This window comes from Mastigoproctus giganteus, chromosome 8 (genome assembly GCF_048544385.1).
Source record: "Mastigoproctus giganteus isolate SK-2022 chromosome 8, ASM4854438v1, whole genome shotgun sequence".
Taxonomy (NCBI): domain Eukaryota; kingdom Metazoa; phylum Arthropoda; class Arachnida; order Uropygi; family Thelyphonidae; genus Mastigoproctus; species Mastigoproctus giganteus.
Window position 1 is genome coordinate 177,798,995 of NC_143582.1, and position 20,369 is coordinate 177,819,363.

Below are 20,369 nucleotides of genomic sequence, written 5' to 3' on the forward strand. Positions count from 1 at the left end.
TGGCCTCTTATCAAATATTCTTACTAAACTTAAAGGACTAATGTCTAACTATATTTAACTGTTTTGTTCACTATTTTTGCATTTGGCTTGTTAGGCAAGCCTTTTGGTATCTTCAACAACCATAGTTATTCCATACCTTATTGGATTATCACTATTTTTAGTACATACAAAAGGATAAGAAAGGACGCATTCAGTTCAATGTAAATTAGCCTGTTTCGTACATTTTCATTCACACGAAAGAATGGTCTGCTTACCAGGTTAGTTGGTTTCTCCTGGAACCTGTGATGAATCCTTCTGTAGTGGAGTTGACTGTGGTCTTCTCTGGTCCTCACAATTCTATCTCTTCAGCCAGACCAGATGGTGCGAACAGCTACTGAAGAGGTTTTGGGCGAGACACCAATGGTGACTTCAGCAATGACGGTGACCGGCATCAATGCCGCAGGGATCCACTATACAACAGTGAACCTACAGAAACTAAGGTGATGATCTTTCATCGAGCACAGGAACAATGGCAACCAAAACCAGCAGAGCTACTATGGGAATATTTTCTATTCTTCCGACTGGTAATAGGTTTCCAATAGCTTCACGACTCAGGCCTAATGTTCCTCTGCTACAAATATTGACCCCTGAGTATTAGTCTGGATCAGACGGAATCACAGGGAAAGTAAAATTCTCAGGCAAACAGGAAACTCATGCAGTTGCTCTTGACACTTATAAGCATTTTGATTGTGTTTGGCAAAAAACGTATGTAAATAAGTTTTTTTTTTATGGGTTGCTGACTTTTAATTATAATTAGGTATCCAATTTTCTCCCTGACTGCTCACTGTGGGTGATGATAGACGACTTTCTGTCTCATAACTTCTCCACTAATATTATTGTTCACCAAGGTTCAGTCCTCCGCCCCATCATTTCTCTTATGTGTTAGTTAGTGTATAATTTTGCTACCTCTACTCTGCCAGTTAGTGACTGGAGGGAGTCCGAGTAGTGAATGCGGGGAGAATTGTCGAGGCCACGTTATGTTAAGGATCTGGGTATATTCTTACCATGTGTATGCCATATCCAAAAATTTCGTTACTTCATACAGCATGTCCCACCCACTTTTTCTTACTATTGAATACACCATGAATTGTCAAACTAATAGAGCAAGCTTATCCGCGAAAAGATCTAAACCTCCCAAGCACTTCCTAATTCATTTCACAAATATACGTGGTCTCAATTAAAATCTCAACAATGTCCATTTCCACTTGCAGTCTGCCAAACCCGATGTACTTATTCTGACAGAATCTCAGTTATTGGTTAATTCAACTACTGCTCATCTCAGATCCCCAAATTATTTGCTGTATGATCCTTTCGCCTCAAAGGTGGTACTTGTGCATATGTCCGTTCTGATATTCCCTGTCAGAGACTTGGCAATTTGGAATCTACTCTCTTTGTACCCTCTACCTCATTGTGTCAAATTCATCTGTTGTCTCTACCGTTCTCCCAACTCTACTAATCACTTGGAGCTCTTTGACTTCCTCTCTTTGCAACTTGACTTGCTCCAGTCCAACTTTCCTAACAGCGAGGTAATTTTCCTTGGTGATTTTAATGTTCACAACTCCAGCTGACTTCTGTTTTCTAGTCACACTGACCCAGCTGGTCGAGATGCTGAGGCTTTTGCAATTACTAATGACCTTGCACAGATTGTTCATTTACCTACAAGAATACCTGACAATCCTAACCATACAGCCAACATGCTTGATCTTTTTCTCACAAACAACCCTTCTAAGTACACGGTCGAAGTGAGTAGTCCTTTAGGCACTTCAGATCACAACTTGGTGATTGTCTCTTCTCCAATGGAACCTTTATCTCATGGCTAGTCCCAACCTTGTGTTGTTTGGCATTACAAGAATGCAAAATGGGATGACCTGCGAGACTTCTTTTCTTCTTTTCCTTGGTTGGATTACTGTTTCAAAACTTCTGATGTCAACGATTCTCAGATCATGTCAGTGAAATTATTCTTGCAGGAATGGAATCCGTTATCCCACACTCCACTTTAAAATCTCGTTCTTTATCTAAACCTTGGTTTTCCAATAAATGTGCTAAGGCCGTTCAAGAGAAGAATGTTGCATATCGTAATTGGCTTGTTTCTAATTCTCCAGTTTCATTTTCTGCCTAAACCAAAGCTCGCAATTGTAAAGCAGTTATTAATCAGTCTAAACTAGAGTTTGAACAGGCTAAGAGTAGAAAACTTGCTTCTTGCCCTAATGGTAGCTGAGCATTCTCATCTCTTCCCAAAGCTATTGGCCGTAACTTTTGCCCATCTCTGCTCCCACCTCTGTCCAAACCAGATGGTTCTGTTGTGACTTCAGCCAAGGATAAAGCTGACCTGCTAGCATCCCATTTTTCTTCCAACTCACGTATTAATGATCTTGGTAAAACACCTCCCACCATTCCCAACACGCTCCATTCAATGCCTCCTGTGGCCTTCCATCAAAAGGATGTCAGAAGGATTTTGATGAAACTTGATGCTAAGAAAGCTCCAGGTCCCGATGGTATTTCTCCATTTGTTCTCAAAACCTGTGCTCCTGAACTTACTTACACCTGTTCTTTGCCGCCTTTTTTCACTTTCTTATTCCAAAGGTGTTTTTCCTTCTGCTTGGAAATTTGCTCATATCCAGCCAGTTCCTAAAAAGGGTGACAAATACTTCCCATCCAATTATCGTCCTATTGCAATTACTTCTACTCTTTCTATCAAAGACTTTCATCTCAAAGGCTTTCGATCGTGTCTGGCATAAAAGTCTTCTAAACAAGCTTCCATCTTATGGTTTGCCAACTGGTTTTAGTAATTGGTTATCCAGTTTTCTCTCTGATCACTCACTGAGTGTGATGGTATATGGCTCTCTGTCTTCTAACTTCTCCACTAATGCCGGTGTCCCCCAAGGTTCAGTTCTTTCTCCCACTCTTTTCCTCTTGTATATCAATGACCTTCTTCCATTGACTGGAAATCCTATCCATAGTTTTGCCGATGATAGCACATTGCATTCAACTTTCCATTTTGAGAAACCTTGTCCTGCTCAATCAGCTTTAACTTCTCAAAAATCTGCTACCAATTCCTTAAATGCCGATCTTCAGGTAATTCTCCAGTGGGGCAAAGACAACTTAGTTGATTTCAACCCTTCTAAAACTCAGTCTTGTCTTATATCTCGCAAAAAGGATTCTTCTGCTCCTATGCTTATCTTTAGTGACACTCCGATTTCTAGGCAAAACGATATATCTCTTTTGGGGTTTACCCTGACTTCTAATCTCTCTTGGCACAAGCACATTACGAATATTGCTTCCTCTGCATCTAAAAAACTTGGTTTTCTCTTTCACTCTCGGCGTTACTTTCCTTCCAAACAGCTGCTCACTCTGTATAAATCGCAAATCTGCCCTGCCATGGAATATTGTTCCCACATCTGGGGTAGTGCCCCCAAAGCTTCTCTCAGGCTTCTTGATTCCATTCAGAAGAGGGCAGTTAGATTAATTAATGATTCATCTCTAATAGAGTCTCTTCACTCGCTGTCTCATAGACATACTGTTTCTGCTGCGTGCCTCTTCTACAGATACTTCCATGGGCACCGTTCTTCTGAATTGGCTTCTATAATTCCTACTCTCTCTCTCTCTCTCTCATTCAAAACAGTCCAAACGCGTGCCGCCACCAGCCAACATCCATTTACTGTCCAACTTCAAACTCACAGAACCAACTTTTCATCTTACTCGTTTATTCATTCAACTGCCATTTTCTGGAACAACCTTCCTTCATATGTATTTCCTGAAAATAACAGTCTACAGAAGTTTAAATCCAATGTCAACAAATATCTTCTTTCGTCTTCTCAACCTCCAACCCAAGCACGGTACTAAGTACTATAGGTTCTAATACCTTTCGTGTTTGGGGTTTACATAAAAAAAAAAAAAAAAAAATTACATGTAAATAGAGTAGCTAAGAATAAGAACAGGTGTATGTATTTTTTTTTTTTTTTTTTATATAAACCCCAAACAAGTGAGGTATTTGAACCTATAGTACTTAGAACTGTGCTTGGGTTGGAGGTTGTGAAGATGAAAGAATATATTTGTTGACATTGGACTTGAACTTTTGTAGACTGTAATTTTCAGGTAATACGTACGAAGGAAGGTTGTTCCAGAAAATGGCAGTTTGATGAATAAACGAGGAAGATGAAAAGTTGGTTCTGTGAGTTTTGAAGTTGGACAGTAAATATCTTTGAAGTTGGAGTAAATATTGAAGTAAATATTTTGAAGTTGGACAGTAAATATTCTTCCAGCTGATAATTTTGTTTTCAACATTTGTTTGGAGTGAAGAAACCATCGAAAGTCCTTCAGTATCTTCTTCAGCGGCGAAAAACATTTTTAAACGATTGATTTGTATGAGCGCTTCTTCTATTTTCATCAGTAGTTCGTCGTTAATATGTTCTTCGACAGAATGACCTCCTTTCATTTCTTCATCCTCATGAGGAACTTCTTGAAAAATATCGATGATAATGTCGTTGATATCTGGAGCAATATCTTCTGTAGTGAGGTTCGAGTCTATATCTTTGTAGCCAGGTTCACTTGTAGCGGAAGTATCATACATTATCAATAGATGTTGAAGTTCTTGTTCTTCTTGGTGCTCCACATTGCTGTTCACAACTTCAATTTTTGCGTTTGAGAAGCCAGACTTTACAAAACAGTTCACGACAGTTTGTTTTCTAATTGCATTTACTGAAGAGGAAATCCATTGAATCGCATCTAGGATGCTGATTTTCTTTGCAAGGTCACTCGCACATGTTACATCGTTCATGTTTGCAATGAGATGTCTTAAAACACGTTTTCTGTAGTGAAGTTTAAAATTTTTTATTATCCCTTGATCCAAGGGCTGACACTCTGCAGATGTGTTTGGTGGCAGAAAAATTATTTGAATGTTGGACAATTCAATGTGCGGGTGAGATCCAGCATTATCCATGAAAAGAATAATTTTTCTGTTTTGACGAATCATGTTTTGGTTAAAGTGACTTATCCATTCGCTCATGATATCTCGTGTCATCCATGCTTTTTTATTAGACTTCCAGTCAACATTCAAAAGATTCAACTTTATGCCCTTGAAACAACGAGGATTTTGTGGTTTTCCTCTAACAAGAGGTTGTTCAAAGTCTCCCAGCATATTTGTACACAATAGTACAGTCAAGCGTTCCTTAGAAATTTTTTCGCCCTGGTAATCGTTTTTTAGACTTATTGTTTTTTCAGAAAGAGCTTTAAAAAACAACCGTGTCTCGTCACAGTTGTAAATATCTTTAGCTTCAAAATCACGACATAAATCTTCCAATTGGACAGTCCACTCTGTTACAACCCCAGTATCAACAGATCCACCTTCACTATTTACGGTTTTCCAAGAAATTTTATGCCAAGTTTTGAACTTTTTTTGTCTAGCCATCCCACAGAAGCTTTGAACTCATTTACTCCCATAGATTTTGCAACCTCCAAAGCCTTTTCCCGAATAATAGGCCCATTAATGGGAATATTTTTCGCACATTTGCGACAAAACCACTCATACATAACATTGTCAATTTGAAGTCCAACAGTTTTCGGGAATGATTTTTGAACCTGATCATTTCTGTGTTGCCAAAATTGTTTGAGCAGTTCATTTTTTTTCTTTAGGATGTCGCTTACCTGCGTCTTCCCGATTTTGAATTTTGCAGCGAGATTGTGAACACTATTTTTTTGCAGATTATACGCATTAATGAGTTCGACTTTATCTTTTAAAGTTAAATGTTTACGAGAAGACATCGTGCACGTCACACGACACTGAACAAAACTGAAAACTGAAACTAAAAAGACGAAAGGCCGACCATATTCCACCCCCCTGCACACACCAAATTCATCAGAAGTTTTACACGTGCCTTAAAATTCTTGAAAAAGGGTTTAGAACCGCGACGTAAACCTTGATAAAATTCAGAGAATCGGAAATAGAAAATAAACACATGATTGAGGCAATACGTGGAAGAAACGTTCCTAGAAAAAGGGCCGTAAGCTCGCCCGCTGTCTATTATGGGGAGATCAAATTAATTGCTAATCTTAATGAAACAGTGCAGATTGCCTGTCCATGTCCGTTACAGAGAATGTCCGCTAGACAGAAGCTGCAAACACGTTAAAACCAATAGAGGTGAGTTGGGGAATTTGAAAATGGCCGTTGTAGAGAGAGAGATGTCCGTCAACGAGAGATGTCCGTTAGGAGAAGTTTCACTGTATATCGTTTTGCCTAGAAATCGGAGTGTCACTAAAGATAAGCAAAGGAGCAGAAGAATCCTTTTTGCGAGATATAAGACAAGATTGAGTTTTAGAAGGATTGAAATCAACTAAGTTGTCTTTGCCCCACTGGAGAATTACCTGGAGATCGACATTTAAGGAATCGGTAGCAGATATTCGAGGAGTTGACACTGATTGAGCAGGGCAAGGTATACTTGCATGTACACCAATGCTAGGAGTTTGGTAAATAAATTTGATGAATTTGAGGTGTTGTCAGAACATCAAAGCAGATAGTGTTGGAATATCAGAGATGTGGCATGACACAGATATAAGGAACGCAGAATTAGAATTTGGGGAGTACAATGTGTGCAGGAAGGAACAGTTATGCAATTAGTTAAGAAACACACAAAAACTAAGGCAGTGCATTCAGTTGACATGGGTGGACAGTGCAGTATCGATTCAGTTTGGTGTGACATAAGCACTGGAAAGCAAAATTAGGAGTAGGAATGTGTTATAGGCCAAATGACTCTGATGAGTATAATGAACAACTGAACAGAGAAATAGAGTGGGCCAGTAAATCATATTGTCTTATAATGGGGATTTTAATTTCCCAGATATTAACTGGAACTTGTGCATTGGTCACTCACACACTAGCAAGGCTTTTGTTGAATTATTGGATAATTGTTTTCTTCAACAGCATGTTCGGGAGGCAACTAGAGGGAGTAACACTCTTGATCTGATTATCAGTAGTGATTGTTCATGCATTAAGAATCTGCAGATAAAGGAACCACTAGGTGGCAGTGATCACAGTTTGCTGATGTGGGATTTAATCAAAGATGTAACCACTATCAGGGGTAAAGAGAAGGGTTTTTGCTTTCGTAAAGGTGACTATGGTGCTCTGAGACAGTTTTTAAATTCGCTATAGTGAGAACAACTGATGATATTACCAACAGCAAATTCGAAAAGGGAAGCATTCAAAGAATTAATCTTGGAAGCTTGATTTTGTAATCTTGGAATTAATCTTGGAAGCTTGATTTTTTATGCCCTTGAAACAACGAGGATTTTGTGGTTTTCCTCTAACAAGAGGTTGTTCAAAGTCTCCCAGCATATTTGTACACATAGTCAGAGCAAAGTGCAGTTAAAATTGAGCATAAGAAGGCCACCTGGGGTGGATGGGATCTATCCAGTTATTTGTTGTTATTTGGTTTTTTGGAGCATTAGCAACTAAGGCCATATTGTTCCAGGGATATGCAGTGATCATTCCCTGACCTTTCCGCATCCTCCTTATTTGGTGGATCACAGGTTCAAACCCCGGTCTAATCAAGAAGCGTGTGCTACGCACTGCTGCTTCTGCCCACCTGGCTATGGACGTGCCACTTTCCAGTTATATTAAAGGAGGCAGTAAAGGAAGTAAGCAAACCTTTAGCCATAATTATGAGAGCTTCCTTGGACTCGAGAGAAGTACTCACGGACTGGAGATGTGCAAATGTGATCCCAAATAATAAAGGGGGGGGGTCAAAAGGTGATACAAGTAATTACAGACCTTTTAGTTTAACTTCTGTTCTGGGGAATTTAATGGAGGTACTGGTTAAAAAAGCACTGTAGGATCATCTAGACAAGACTGCAGTTATATAGTTCAGACACAATATGGGTTTGTTAAGGGGAAGTCTTGTCTGCCCAATTTGATCGGTTACTATGATGTGGTTACAAAGGAACTGGATGCAAAGAATAATTTTGACATCATAAACTTGGATCTTAGGAAGGCTTTTGATTCTGTTACAAGTGAAAGACTGATGCACAAATTGGAGCAGTGTGGCATTGGAGGCATATTGCTGCTATGGATAAAGGGATGGTTGAGTTTGAGAAGACAGAGTTGTAATCAGTGGTCACTGTTTTTCATGGACTAATGTTCTTAGTGGAGTCCTCCAGGTTTCAGTGTTGGGTGCATTGTTTTCTGTATTTATTAAATATATTGATGATGGAATATCAGGCTTAATGTCTAAGTTTGCAGACAACATGATAGTTGGCAGGGTTGTTAATGAGAGTATGCTACTGCTACAGGATCTAGAAAAGTTGAGTAGATGGGCTGAGAGGTGGCAGCTAAAGTTTAACATTGAAAAATGTAAAGTACTGCATATGGGTAGCAATAACCCCAGTGTAATATATCAACTGTGTGGTACTACACTATGTGAGGTAGGAAATGTAAAGGACCTCTGGATAATTGTGTTGTCGGATATGAAGTTTTCTGAGCAGTACAAACAGTCTGCAAGAGTAGCTTATTGTGTCTTGTCAATGATATACAGGAATTTTTCTAGCAGGGAAAAGGATGTGATTATCCTCTTGTATAAGGCAATGGTCAGGCCACACCTTGAGTACTGTATACAGGTCTGGAGGCCTCATATTAAGAACGATGTAGAGTTGCTGTAACGAATACAGAGGTGGGCAACAAGATTAGTGAATGGAACAAAAGGGTTCTGTTACGAAGAAAGGGGAGCGCCTCTGTAGCCAGGTGGGAAGGAGCAGTAGTGCGTTTCACATGCTTCTTGATTAGACCCGGGTTCGAGCCCGTCACCACCAAATACGGAAGATGCGGAAAGGTCAGGGAATGACCACTGCATATCTCGGAGCAATATGGCCTTAGTTACTAATGCTCCTAAAAACCAAAACAACAACAACAACTACAAAGAAAGGCCTAAGTTTTGCAAATTACACTGTCTGGAGACTAGGCACCTGCGAGGTCATCTGATTGAAGTATGAGGTCATGAATGGTTTGAGCATGCTCAATGCTGATGGGATTCTCTCTCTCTCGCTTGCCCAGATTAATCACTTGAGGGGGTATAAATTCAAATGGAGTAAAGACAGTTGTAGAATAGATGTGTGGAAAATTGGTTTACCAAGATCATCATGTATTGATGATCTTGGTAAACCACCTTTCACCATTACCAGTACATTCTGTTCAGTGCCTCCTGTGGTCTTCCATCAAAACGTTGTTTTGTCAGAAGGATTTTGAACAGTCTTGATGCCAAGAAAGTTCCAGGTCCTGAATGGTATTTCACCACTTGTTGTGAAAACCTGTGCTCCTGAACTTACTTCTGTTATGTGTCGCCTTTTATCACTTTCTTATTTCAACAGTGTTTACCCTTCTGGTTTTTCCTAGTGTTATGTGTGCAATTTACTGTGGTTTACTTTTTTTTTTTTTTTTTTTTTTTTTGAGATATTCTACTGTTTAACTATTATAGTGTTATTAAGTATATAATTAAAACATACTTATCTTTGGTTTTTTCCTTTGTTTTCTTAAAGGGATCTTTCATTTAAAAAAGGAGAAATCATTCTTTTACAAAAACGCATTGATCAGAATTGGTTTCAAGGTGAGCTCAATGGAAAGAATGGTTTTCTGCCGGCAAGATATGTGCAAGTTGTTGTTCCTCTTCCTACACCACTTCCACAGTGCAAAGCATTGTATGACTTTTGTATTGGTGATAATGATGAAAAAGATTGCCTCACATTTTCGAAGGTAACTCTTGATATACTTTTATTAAAGTGTGTCCTACATTTAAGTATTTTGTCCAAACTGTTAAATACACATTTATAGTGTGTTGCAAGTAGTTTCTCATATGCCTTATTTTTATGTCTGATATACTAATTTTCATAAAAACATGTGTATACATATTAGGTTTGGCTAGAAATACCTAGGAATGGCCACTGTATAGTGCTGTTTGACAAAGCTGTCATAATAAGGTTATGATCTGTTATAACATTAATGTTATCTTATTATAAATGCCAGGTACAGATGTGAACATTAGCCTTGTTTTAATTTTTGAACAGACATTGTTTATAACACCAAGAATGATATTTGTACAGGAATGAAATAAACACATTGCATTTTGTGTCATAGTCATAAGTATTTGTGTGTCTCACAATATTCATTAAATTCAAGTGGGTTTTGATTTAAAAATATCTGAACAGTTTATAGAACAGTGCCTGGAATTTCTGATTAAAGCAGACTTCCACTGAAAGTTGCAAATTTTTTATCATAATTTTACATTGGATTATGCAGTGCCAGAGGGATAAATTTTTGAGTTGCACAAAGTTTTCTGGAGGAAGAGAAAATCCTCTGTGACTGTTCTCACTCTGGCTGTCCAGTAATTTCAGAATATGAGCAAGTTCCTGCACTTTCTGAACACTTGAAAACAACACCCTCCCCACTTCTATATTCCCAAGTGTTCTGATATGACTCTGATATATAGAAGTGGGGAGGGGTGTTGTTTGTCAAATTGTAACTTTGAAATGAAGAAGATTTTGGCCGACACTGCATTATCGGTGAAGCGGTTTATGAAAAAAAAAAAAAAAAAAAATGGGAGCAGGAAAAACATGGTAAATTAAACAAGCTAGTTTTTGGCTGCATCTGACTTCTTTCTATTCTCAAGTATAAAAACTTTGCTGAAATGGATAAATTTTTTGAGGGAACCACTCTGATGGGAACAAAAGCAGATACAGTAAACTCCCATTATAATACTCTGCTTATAGTGCTACCCACTTTTAGCAATTTTCTTCTGGTCCCATGATCAATTCTATGAAGTGCTATGCCATTTTTAATGTCTGTAGTGCTCCCTTTTAAAATACATCCTGCTTATATAATTTTTTTTAAGATTCCAAGAAAGAATAAATTAGAATATAATCCTCCTTTTTCTCGAGTTTTGATTTTGGAAAGGGATGATAGAGGCTAAGTCTAGGAACCATTTGTAAAGCATTGTCTTTATTTCATAGAAATTGTTTCCAGTCCAAGTGATGTTTGTTTATTTAATATTTAACTGAAGCTTTGTAAGGACTTTACAACTTGGTGTCTTCGCATTTATTGATGTTTTTTTACGTCAGCATTGTTTACCTGCTTTCTTAGCTGATATAGGTGTGTGTGTGTGTGTGTGTGTGTGTGTGTGTGTGTGTGTGTGTGTGTGTGTGTGTGTGTGTGTGTGTGTGTGTGTGTTAGCATCAGTAAATTTCATTAATTATTGTTATTATTATTCTGTTTTTCAATTAAATTTTAATAAAATTTTTCATTCTTTTTAGCAGCATTCAAAGAAAGTTTGAGGGTGCCAATTAGCAAGTGTTGTATATACATATTAAGTATACAGGTCTTCAACTTGGATATAAACTTTTGCGTCATAAACTCTGCAAAAAAAAAAAAAAAAAGCTAAAAAATTGATGTTATTTACCAAAATATTAATGAAAAATGAAAAATTGCCTCCAAAAGGGGAGAGGAGAGTACTTATAGTGCTCTCTTTGGGGCTGGTCCCTTTGAAAGCATTGTAACAGGCACTTACTGTAATTGGTAATTCAATATTTAACTTAATTATAAACCCATACTTAGAACTTTCTGGCCATAACTCATATATTGGTAAAAAATTATTTTTTGTTTAACTTAGGAATGTAAAGCACTACATTGGGAATAAATTGATTTAATACTATTAGTAAGAAAAAACAAGCCAAACAAATAAGTAATAAATGTTCATTGTATGTTTAAAGGTGAGAATTACAACTTACAATTTTATGTTGTATGAGCACAGGCACATGTACAAGGAGTCATGTGACTTTGGATGTTGGAATGGAATAGATCGTAGGAGTTCTAGCAGGATTTGTAATCATACCTATCTGTTGGCACCTCTGTAGCAAGGTGGGCAGGAGCAGCAGTACATAGCACACGCATCTTGATTAGACCGGGGTTCGAGCCCGTGACCACCAAATACGCAGGATGCAGAAAGGTCAGGGAATGACCACCGCATATCCCCGGAGCAATGTGGCCTTAGTTGCTAATGCTCCTAAAAACCACATAACAACAACAACAACCTATCTGCCACACTTTGGAAATTGACTTATTTTCTGTATGGCTGTTCAAATGGACTTCTGATTGTAGCTGTGGGCAAGGAGTGACATAGTAAGTGACATAAAAACCTGTCAATAAATCTAAAGGAAGGTGCTCTCTCTCTCTCTCTCTCTCTCTCTCTCTCTCTCTGTATGGAAATGCCTTATGGTCTTTTGTTGTTGGGAGTACTATATTTGAAGGAATTAAAAATCCTATCAAGTTCTTAGCTGCTCTCGTTAATGCCAGAGCTTGCACTTGATCATCAGACAACACAACGGCAACTCCCAAGGTAAAATGCACCAGTTCCACAGGAGCTAGTTGTTGTCAGTGACGCTATTATGATGGAAATTGGAAATATATTGTGCCAGAAGGATAGGCAGAACAGGACCAGGACTAGGTTATGTGTCCCAGGGGCAAAAGAAGATGATGTTGTAGAGCAGATATCATCTTTTAAGGGCACAAAAGGCAATATTGTTGTACATGTTGGCACTAATGATATTAAGAGTAGGAGATCTGAAGACTTACTTAACAAGTACAGAGCAATGTTGAGAAAAAAGTTGAGTTACGGTTAAATTTGAGAGTGTCTGCAAAACTGCCCAGACGTGATAGGAGGTAGTACATATTGAGAGCCTTATCAATCAGTTTGACCCTGAAGAGAATGTGCAAGGTTCATGGGATAAAATTTTTCTCAGTGTGCTCTATGATTGTTAACAGGAAAGACTAGTTTTACAGTGATGGTATACCCTTAAATAGAAGTGGTGCAAAAATATTTGCTGATATCGAGGCTGTGATAGGCAGGTCGGAAAACTGCTAGTTGTGGGGGGATACACAGACTAATAAATTAACTAGGGCTGCAGGCAGAGGCGAAAGTGATTCTTGTATTGCTTCTGTGAGAACGTGCAGCAGCCTGGAAAGCAAGGTGTCTGGGATTTCAAGCCCTTCTCTGGGTCATCACAGAACATGTGCATAAATGTGCTGTATTAGGGTAACTAAGCGTAAGAACAGGCACATGTATACTTGTATCTACAGTGTAGATTCTGCACTAATGCTAGGAGCATTGTAAGTAAATTTGATGAATTTGAAATACTGATTAAATCATTAAATGCAGACACTGCAGGGATATCGGATACATGGTATCACTCAGATGTGATATTGAATTCAAATATAATGAGTATTGAAATTCGGGGGGGTACAACATGGAAGGACAAATAGGATAGGAAAGGTGGGGTTATGCTCACGATCAACATCCCTTGATCATGACACCATGATTGTTTTAATAAATAAAAATACACATTTTTTGAAACAATTATGCATAATTTTTGATTCAATAGATTTAAGTTCAAGACTGAATGCACCATCAATAGTGGTTCCATTGTGTGTAGTATTTATTGACATATCTTACGATAAATCAGATTGAAGATTTTGTTATCAGTTAACACAGTTTCTTTCCATTCTTGGAATTCAGTTGTTTATTGAAATCGCCAGCAACTATAATAGGTAAACGATCCAGTGATTCAAATGAATCAAACCACTGAATCGTTATTTTTTCAAGTTTTTCAGTTTATTTATTTTTTTTATATATTTTTTTTGAATTGTGGCAATTTCATTCTAATACTGGGAAGTCAATTTCAAAATAAAAAGAAATTAATAGAAATTCACTCTGCAGAGCCCAGGTCCTATGGAAAATTGACTATAGGGAGCCTGTGTACTTTTGAAAAATTGACTTCTCAAAGGCATTCAGTATATCCATAATTGAAAACACTTAACGTACTGAGTGAACAGTTGTGCCAAATTTCAAAAAATTTCTTAAAATTTTTTGGATAAACTTTTTGAAAGTGGCATGACCATCTAATTCCTGTGATTCATGCATCATTTTATATTTCTTTTTATAGGCAGAATTAAAATTCGAATTTGGGAAATAGGCCAAAATGGTGCTTAAAATTGACATTCATGCTGCTTTGTTTTATTATTTTTATAAAAAGTGAATGTATTTTTATATTGCTGTAATTTTGCATTTTCAGAATTTTTTTTCTGTAGAACATAACAAATCTATTTTTCTGATTGCCACTTTCATTCCACTATTTTCTTCATCCATTGGTAATTTAGGTGTCAGGAACAGGTTTCAAATTCATTTTAGTATTAGCATTAGCATTAGTAGAGGCATTTGATGCAAGAAAGCAAGCTTATGCAGCATCAGCCAAAAAAAAAAAATAAAGTAAAATAAATAAATAAAAAATAACCACTTCCACTTCACCCCTCTGTTCGTTCAAAATACCTGTCCAGCTGAGCTTTAAACTTATTTAGGCTATCAACTTCCACGACAAGGGATGGAAGTCTGTTCCACCTACCAACCACCCGCTGGCTAAAGGCAAATTTCCGCACATCTATCCTACATCTGTCTTTCCTCAATTTGAATTTATGCCCTCCCAGGTGATTATTCTGAGCAAGAGGAAGAATCCCATCAGCATTGAGCATGCTCAAACCATTCAAGGCTTTGTACACCTCTATCAGATCACCTCGCTGGTGCCTAGTCTCCAGACACTGTAATTCGCCAAACTTAAGCCTTTCTTCGTAAGAGCACCCCTTTGTTTCATTCACTAATCTTGTTGCCCTTCTCTGTACTCGTTCCAGCAGCTCTACATCCTTCTTGAAATGAGGCCTCCAGGCCTGTATACAGTACTCTAGGTGTGGCCTGACCATTGCCTTATACAAGGGAATAATCACCTCCTTATCCCTGCTAGAAAAATTCCTATATATCATTGACAATACACCATGAGCTACTCTTGCAGCCCGTCTGCACTGCTCAGAGAACTTCATATCTGCCTGCACAACTACCCCCAGGTCCCTTTCATTCTCTACCACTGTCAGTGTAGTACCACAGAATTGATACATTTGCTCTGGGGTTGCTGTTTCCCATATGTAGTACTTTACATTTGTCAATGTTAAACTTCATTTGCCACCTCTCAGCCCATCTGCCCAACCTTTCCAGATCCTGTTGCAGCAGCATAGTGTCAGTAGTGTCCTTGACAACCCTGCCAACCTTCGTATCATCTGCAAACTTGGACATTAAGCTTGATATACCATCATCAATATCATATATAAATACAGAAAACAATAAAGGACCCAATACTGAACCCTGAGGGACTCCACTAATAACATTAGTCCACGATGATTTTAAATCAAAACTGATCATATACATTGTAGGCATATCCAAACAGATTATCATCAGCTGTTCTTTTGATTTCTTTATAGGCCTTGATATAATTTATATTGGTACAGTAATGAAAATTTGTTTGGGATCATCAACCGCTTGTTTCGTTCATGATATTTTCTCATACATTGTGCAGTAGTTTTAGACATAGACTGAGAAGTTTTGGGATTTTCTACTTCTAATTTGTTTCTTACATTGGCGATATTCTTTCATAAATTGTGCTGCAGTTTTTTTTGATGGAGGTTTCTCACACACAGTGGTCGTAATTCTGTGGGAAAGTCTTAGATAAACCAGATGATATTGCTCATGAATTGAATAGGTACGTTGCATGTATCTTTACTGATAAAAGATCCCTGAGGCTGGGCAAGTGAGGCTGAGCCATATGAGATTAGTGAATTTGAAATTACGGATGGCTGTTTATTAGAAAACCTTTTGAACCTAAAGGCAAGTAAGGCTCTTGAAATTAATGGCATGTATCCAATAATTTTGAGGGAGGCGACCAGAGACTGTAAATGAACCATTGAGGTTAATTATGAGGCCAGCTTTGGAGTCAGGACAGACCCCAAACTGCTGCTCCTGCCTTTGGGGCAGGATCAGCAGTGCGTAGCACACGCTTCTTGATTAGACCGGGGTTCGAGCCTGTGACCACCAAATACGGAGGATGCGGAAAGGTCAGGGAATGACCACCGCACATCCCCCAAAGCAATGTGGCCTTAGTTGCTAATGCTCCTAAAAAACCAAATAACAAATAACAGATTCCTTTGAATTGGATAAGTGCTAATGTATTATCAACAAATAAAGGCACTTCTAAGAGTGAATTCGGTAACTACAGACTGGTTACCGTCATGGTAGGGAAAATCTTGGAGACAATGATTAAGAGTGCAATCCATGGATGTTTAGAAAGATATGACATTCTGAAAGACGTACACATGGTTCTGTTAAGGGAAAATCATGTTTAACTAACCTCGTAAGCTATTTTGACACAGTTACTCATGAGCTGGATGTAGGGAACGTTTTTGACATAGTTTATTTGGGAGGTTCCTCATGGGAGGTTACTGTATAAGTTGGAATAGGTTGAGATTACTGGAAAGATTCTAAGATGGATTTTAGGGTTGCTGCAGGGCAGATGGTTGTGATCAATGGATATTTTTCGAATTGGTGTAACAGAGACCACTGTTTCTGATTTTCATAGATGACCTGATGAAGGGATAGCAGGAGTGATGTCAAAATTTGCAGACAATGTAAAAATTGGCATGTTGTTAATGACCTGCCAAGTAGTACTTCTTTGGGAATGGTTAGAAAAGTGGCAGATATGTTTTAATATACAATAGAAATGTAAGGTTTTAACTTGAGTAATAGCAACCCTAAAATAAATTATACACTTGGTATGGTTGAATTAAAAACAAAAGAGGAAGAAATGAGTGGGAGTTACAGTATGGTCAGATATCAAGTTTTCTGAGCAGTGTAAACAGGTGGTCAGGAAAGCCCATGCGTCTGTCGATGATTTATTGAACATTATCTTGTTGAGATAGGAGTCATAAGCTTGCTGTATAAAGTCAGTTGTAAGACTTTATTTGGAATACTGTGTCCAGGTATGGAGATCTCATTTGAAAGAAGACATTGAACATCTTGAAAGGGTCCAAAATGGCCAATTCTTATGGTGAGATTGGTAAAAGGATGACCACACAAGGAGACTCCAATTATGTTGGATACAGAGCTTGTCAACCAGGCACTTAGAGGGACCTGATCAAGGTTTATAAAGCTCTGAGAGGAGTTAGTAAAATGAATGAAGCTGGAATTTTCACTGTTCCAGAAGAATTCCAGAAGTATGGGGCCACAAATTCAAATTACAGGGGAAGAGGTTTAGACTAGATTGTAGAAAGTTTTCTTTTAGCCAGCATGTTGTTGTTTACTTGGAACAGCTTGCCTGCACAGATATTTGAAGCTGACAGTTGGAAGAAATTCAAGTTTTAGATTGATAGTTACCTACACGAGGAGGGAATTGCGTAATTTAATTTTCTTGTCTACTTTTTTTTCTTTTGGCCGCTGCAGCAAAAGCCTGTGGCTTCTTTGTTCTATATGGCTAATACTTTTATATCTTGAGTATTACTGTATAAATGTAGTATTAACATAATATTACCATCGTTATGAAATTTATTGATGCTGCCATGTTCAGCAAGAGAGAGAGAGAGAGAGAGAGAGAGAGACACCAATTACCAGCATGCAAATTGGCAAAGAACGTTAGTAAAAATAAAAAGCTGAGCATGCAAATCCAACATTCGAAAGCTAAACACTGAGTTGTAAAGAACAAGAACAGTCTGTCTTCCCTGAACAGCCTGTCTTCCATCACCTGCACTGGAAATGATTTGTATGATTAACGAATCTTAGAATTTTGTCTCTATCATTCCTTTCAAAGCCAGAAATAAAGAGGAAGGAGGGTTATGTCTTAGTTTATTCATTCTTGAGTTCTTAAAAAAAGCACGATATAAGCAGGAAAGCTTTTAGATAGTAGCTCTAATATTTGTTAAAAATATGGCATTTCATAGGATTTCATAGGATCAGAAGTAAAGAGCACTGAAAGGCAGGGTAGCACTATAAATGGGAGTTTACTGTATTACATTTTAAGTAGCACAGCAAAGTTAATTTAATGAGTATGTATGAGTTAATTTAGACATGTTGTCAATTAAATTTTATAGAATTAATGATTTGAAAAGGGGACAATATGTGATATTCCATAGTAAATGATATTAGTCAGCCTTATCTTAGTGAGAATAGAATATCAAGAAATAACAGATTGAAATATGAATCAATCGACAGAAGTTGCATCTGATAGCTTTGAATCATCAAGAAATAATAGAGATTTAAATATGAATTGATATAAGTCTCAGCTGCTATTGTGGCAACAAGTAAGTTTTCTACTTCTAACCTGTTCAAAATTGTCTTTAGATTGATTAATGATATTTTTGTAATTGGTGTGAGCTTTAAATAATAAATGTAGCCTGATATTTGGATACAAGCTAATTGGGATGTATTATGTTAAAACCAAGGATGACATTTTAGGATGGAATAAAGGAATTTCACACCCCTGTGAATAATGTCTCTGATATGTTTTGAGCATTAGGAATGGAAAATTTAAAACAGTAATCCAGACAAGGAAAGGAGAAATAGAAACCATGCTAATCATCCCATTTTATATTCTTAACTTCTAAAAGATACAAGAGACTGAGAATGACCGTGGTTATGGTTACAACTGGTTATGTTACCATAACCAGTTTGTGAACTGAGGTACCCAGAGGACCACTACAGTTAACTGTTTACTTTGAAGGGTTTTTGAGGAAAAGATGAAGAGTGCAGGCATGAGATTACAATTGTCTGGTATTCTAAGAGATAAATGTATCAGTTGTATAAAGTTACTGGTAATAACAAAAACCTAAGTATCTCTACCAGTTGCATCTGTGCAGCTAATGATTTGAAGCCAGTTGGAGTTATAAATATTAAAATTACCATCGAAAAATTACAGTTAGGAAAGTTATGCTGGTGAAAGTGGAGTTTCAAAGAAAGGAAATCAAAATCTTTTGAGTGAAGTCTGGAGTTCATAGAATAATACAGGCAACAGATGAATTTGACAGAATGGGATAAAGAGATTTTAGTTAGAGAAGATCAAAAGAGGAGATTCCACCTTAGGAAGTCTTTGACAAGAGATATCAGAGTGGTTATATGTACAAGTGCCACATTTATTCACTATGAAAAAAGTCATAGAGTAAATAATTAAGACAAATTAGATGAGTGGTGGTTGTTGCAACTAATAATTAAGATTCTTCCAGAGAAAATTAGTGCAGCTTGGCAGATTGTAGGTGCAAATGGACATCATTGAGATTGGAGGTAAAACCTTGTATATTTGTGAAATGAATTAAGAAGTTTAGATCTTGTTGCAGATAGGATTTTTCCATTAATTTGTTTATTCCTGCTGCATTGATGTAGATAAGGTAAAAGTAGGGGCAGAGGCATATTTTTATTATTAATATCTATTTATTTTTACAAAAAACAACTGTAGGAGGCTACCTACCATGAGGGTGCTATTTATGTTCTTTGGATTCAAGGAACCACATGTCTGATGGGTTACATAACTGAATATGTTGGACTTATCCCAAAATATACAGACATCATTTACTTGACTGTTAATGAATGCATAAAGCTAACAAGTCAGTAGTTTATTGATCTGTTTGCCAACATTATCTTTCTTTAAAGAGCAACTTTTTGAGTTCAGCATATTTGAACTTCACTTTTTTATATGTTTTCTATAGTCTGCTTCCGTTTAGAGGGTGGCTTTTCATATTCATTCTTAATCTTGCATACACATTTGTAGATGGAAACATGTAAAGTCTTACATGCTGGTTCATATTTACTATAAATATTATTATATTATTATTAATATGTTGTATGAAGTGATGTAGCATATACAGCAACAATATACCTGCACCTAGACATGGCTTTAACCAGTGTTCTTGTGTACATACTGCCAGGACTCTCCTTACAGTGACAACTGGTAGAGTATGGCAGCAGAATTATTTATTTATTTATTTTTTTTTTTACTGGTTTGATTGGTTTAAACTTTTAATGTGCATGCACATCAGTGTGTCGGTTTTCTTATTTGTATTTTCCTAGTACTGTTAAGTTTTAAATATTGTAAGATGCAACCCTGAAATGCTCACTTCCTCACGCTTTCCTTCTCTTGCACGTACACACACACACACACACACACACACACACACACACACACACACACGTACACACACACACAGAAAAAGAAAGTGGTTTCTAAACTATTTTAGTTGTTATTTTATATAGGGTGAAGTCATTACAGTTATCAGAAGAGTGGATGATAACTGGGCAGAAGGAAAACTTGGACAAAGGATAGGAATCTTTCCTATATCCTTTGTTGAGGTATGCATCATTTGATCATTAGTTTAATTCATATTTTTCTTATTTCTTCTTATTATTATTATTTATTTGTTTATTTTTTGAATAGCTTCTTTGAAA

General features: G+C 37.3%; 1 protein-coding gene across 1 annotated transcript in view; it reads left to right on the forward strand.

Moving 5' to 3' along the window:
* POSH (SH3 domain containing ring finger posh) overlaps positions 1-20,369 on the forward strand; it is a 372,146-nt gene that overhangs the window by 87,863 nt on the left and 263,914 nt on the right. The window contains exons 3-4 of the mRNA XM_090379928.1: positions 9,559-9,772; positions 20,178-20,273. Coding sequence (XP_090236054.1) covers positions 9,559-9,772; positions 20,178-20,273 — 310 coding nt within the window. The remainder of the gene's footprint in view (positions 1-9,558; positions 9,773-20,177; positions 20,274-20,369) is intronic.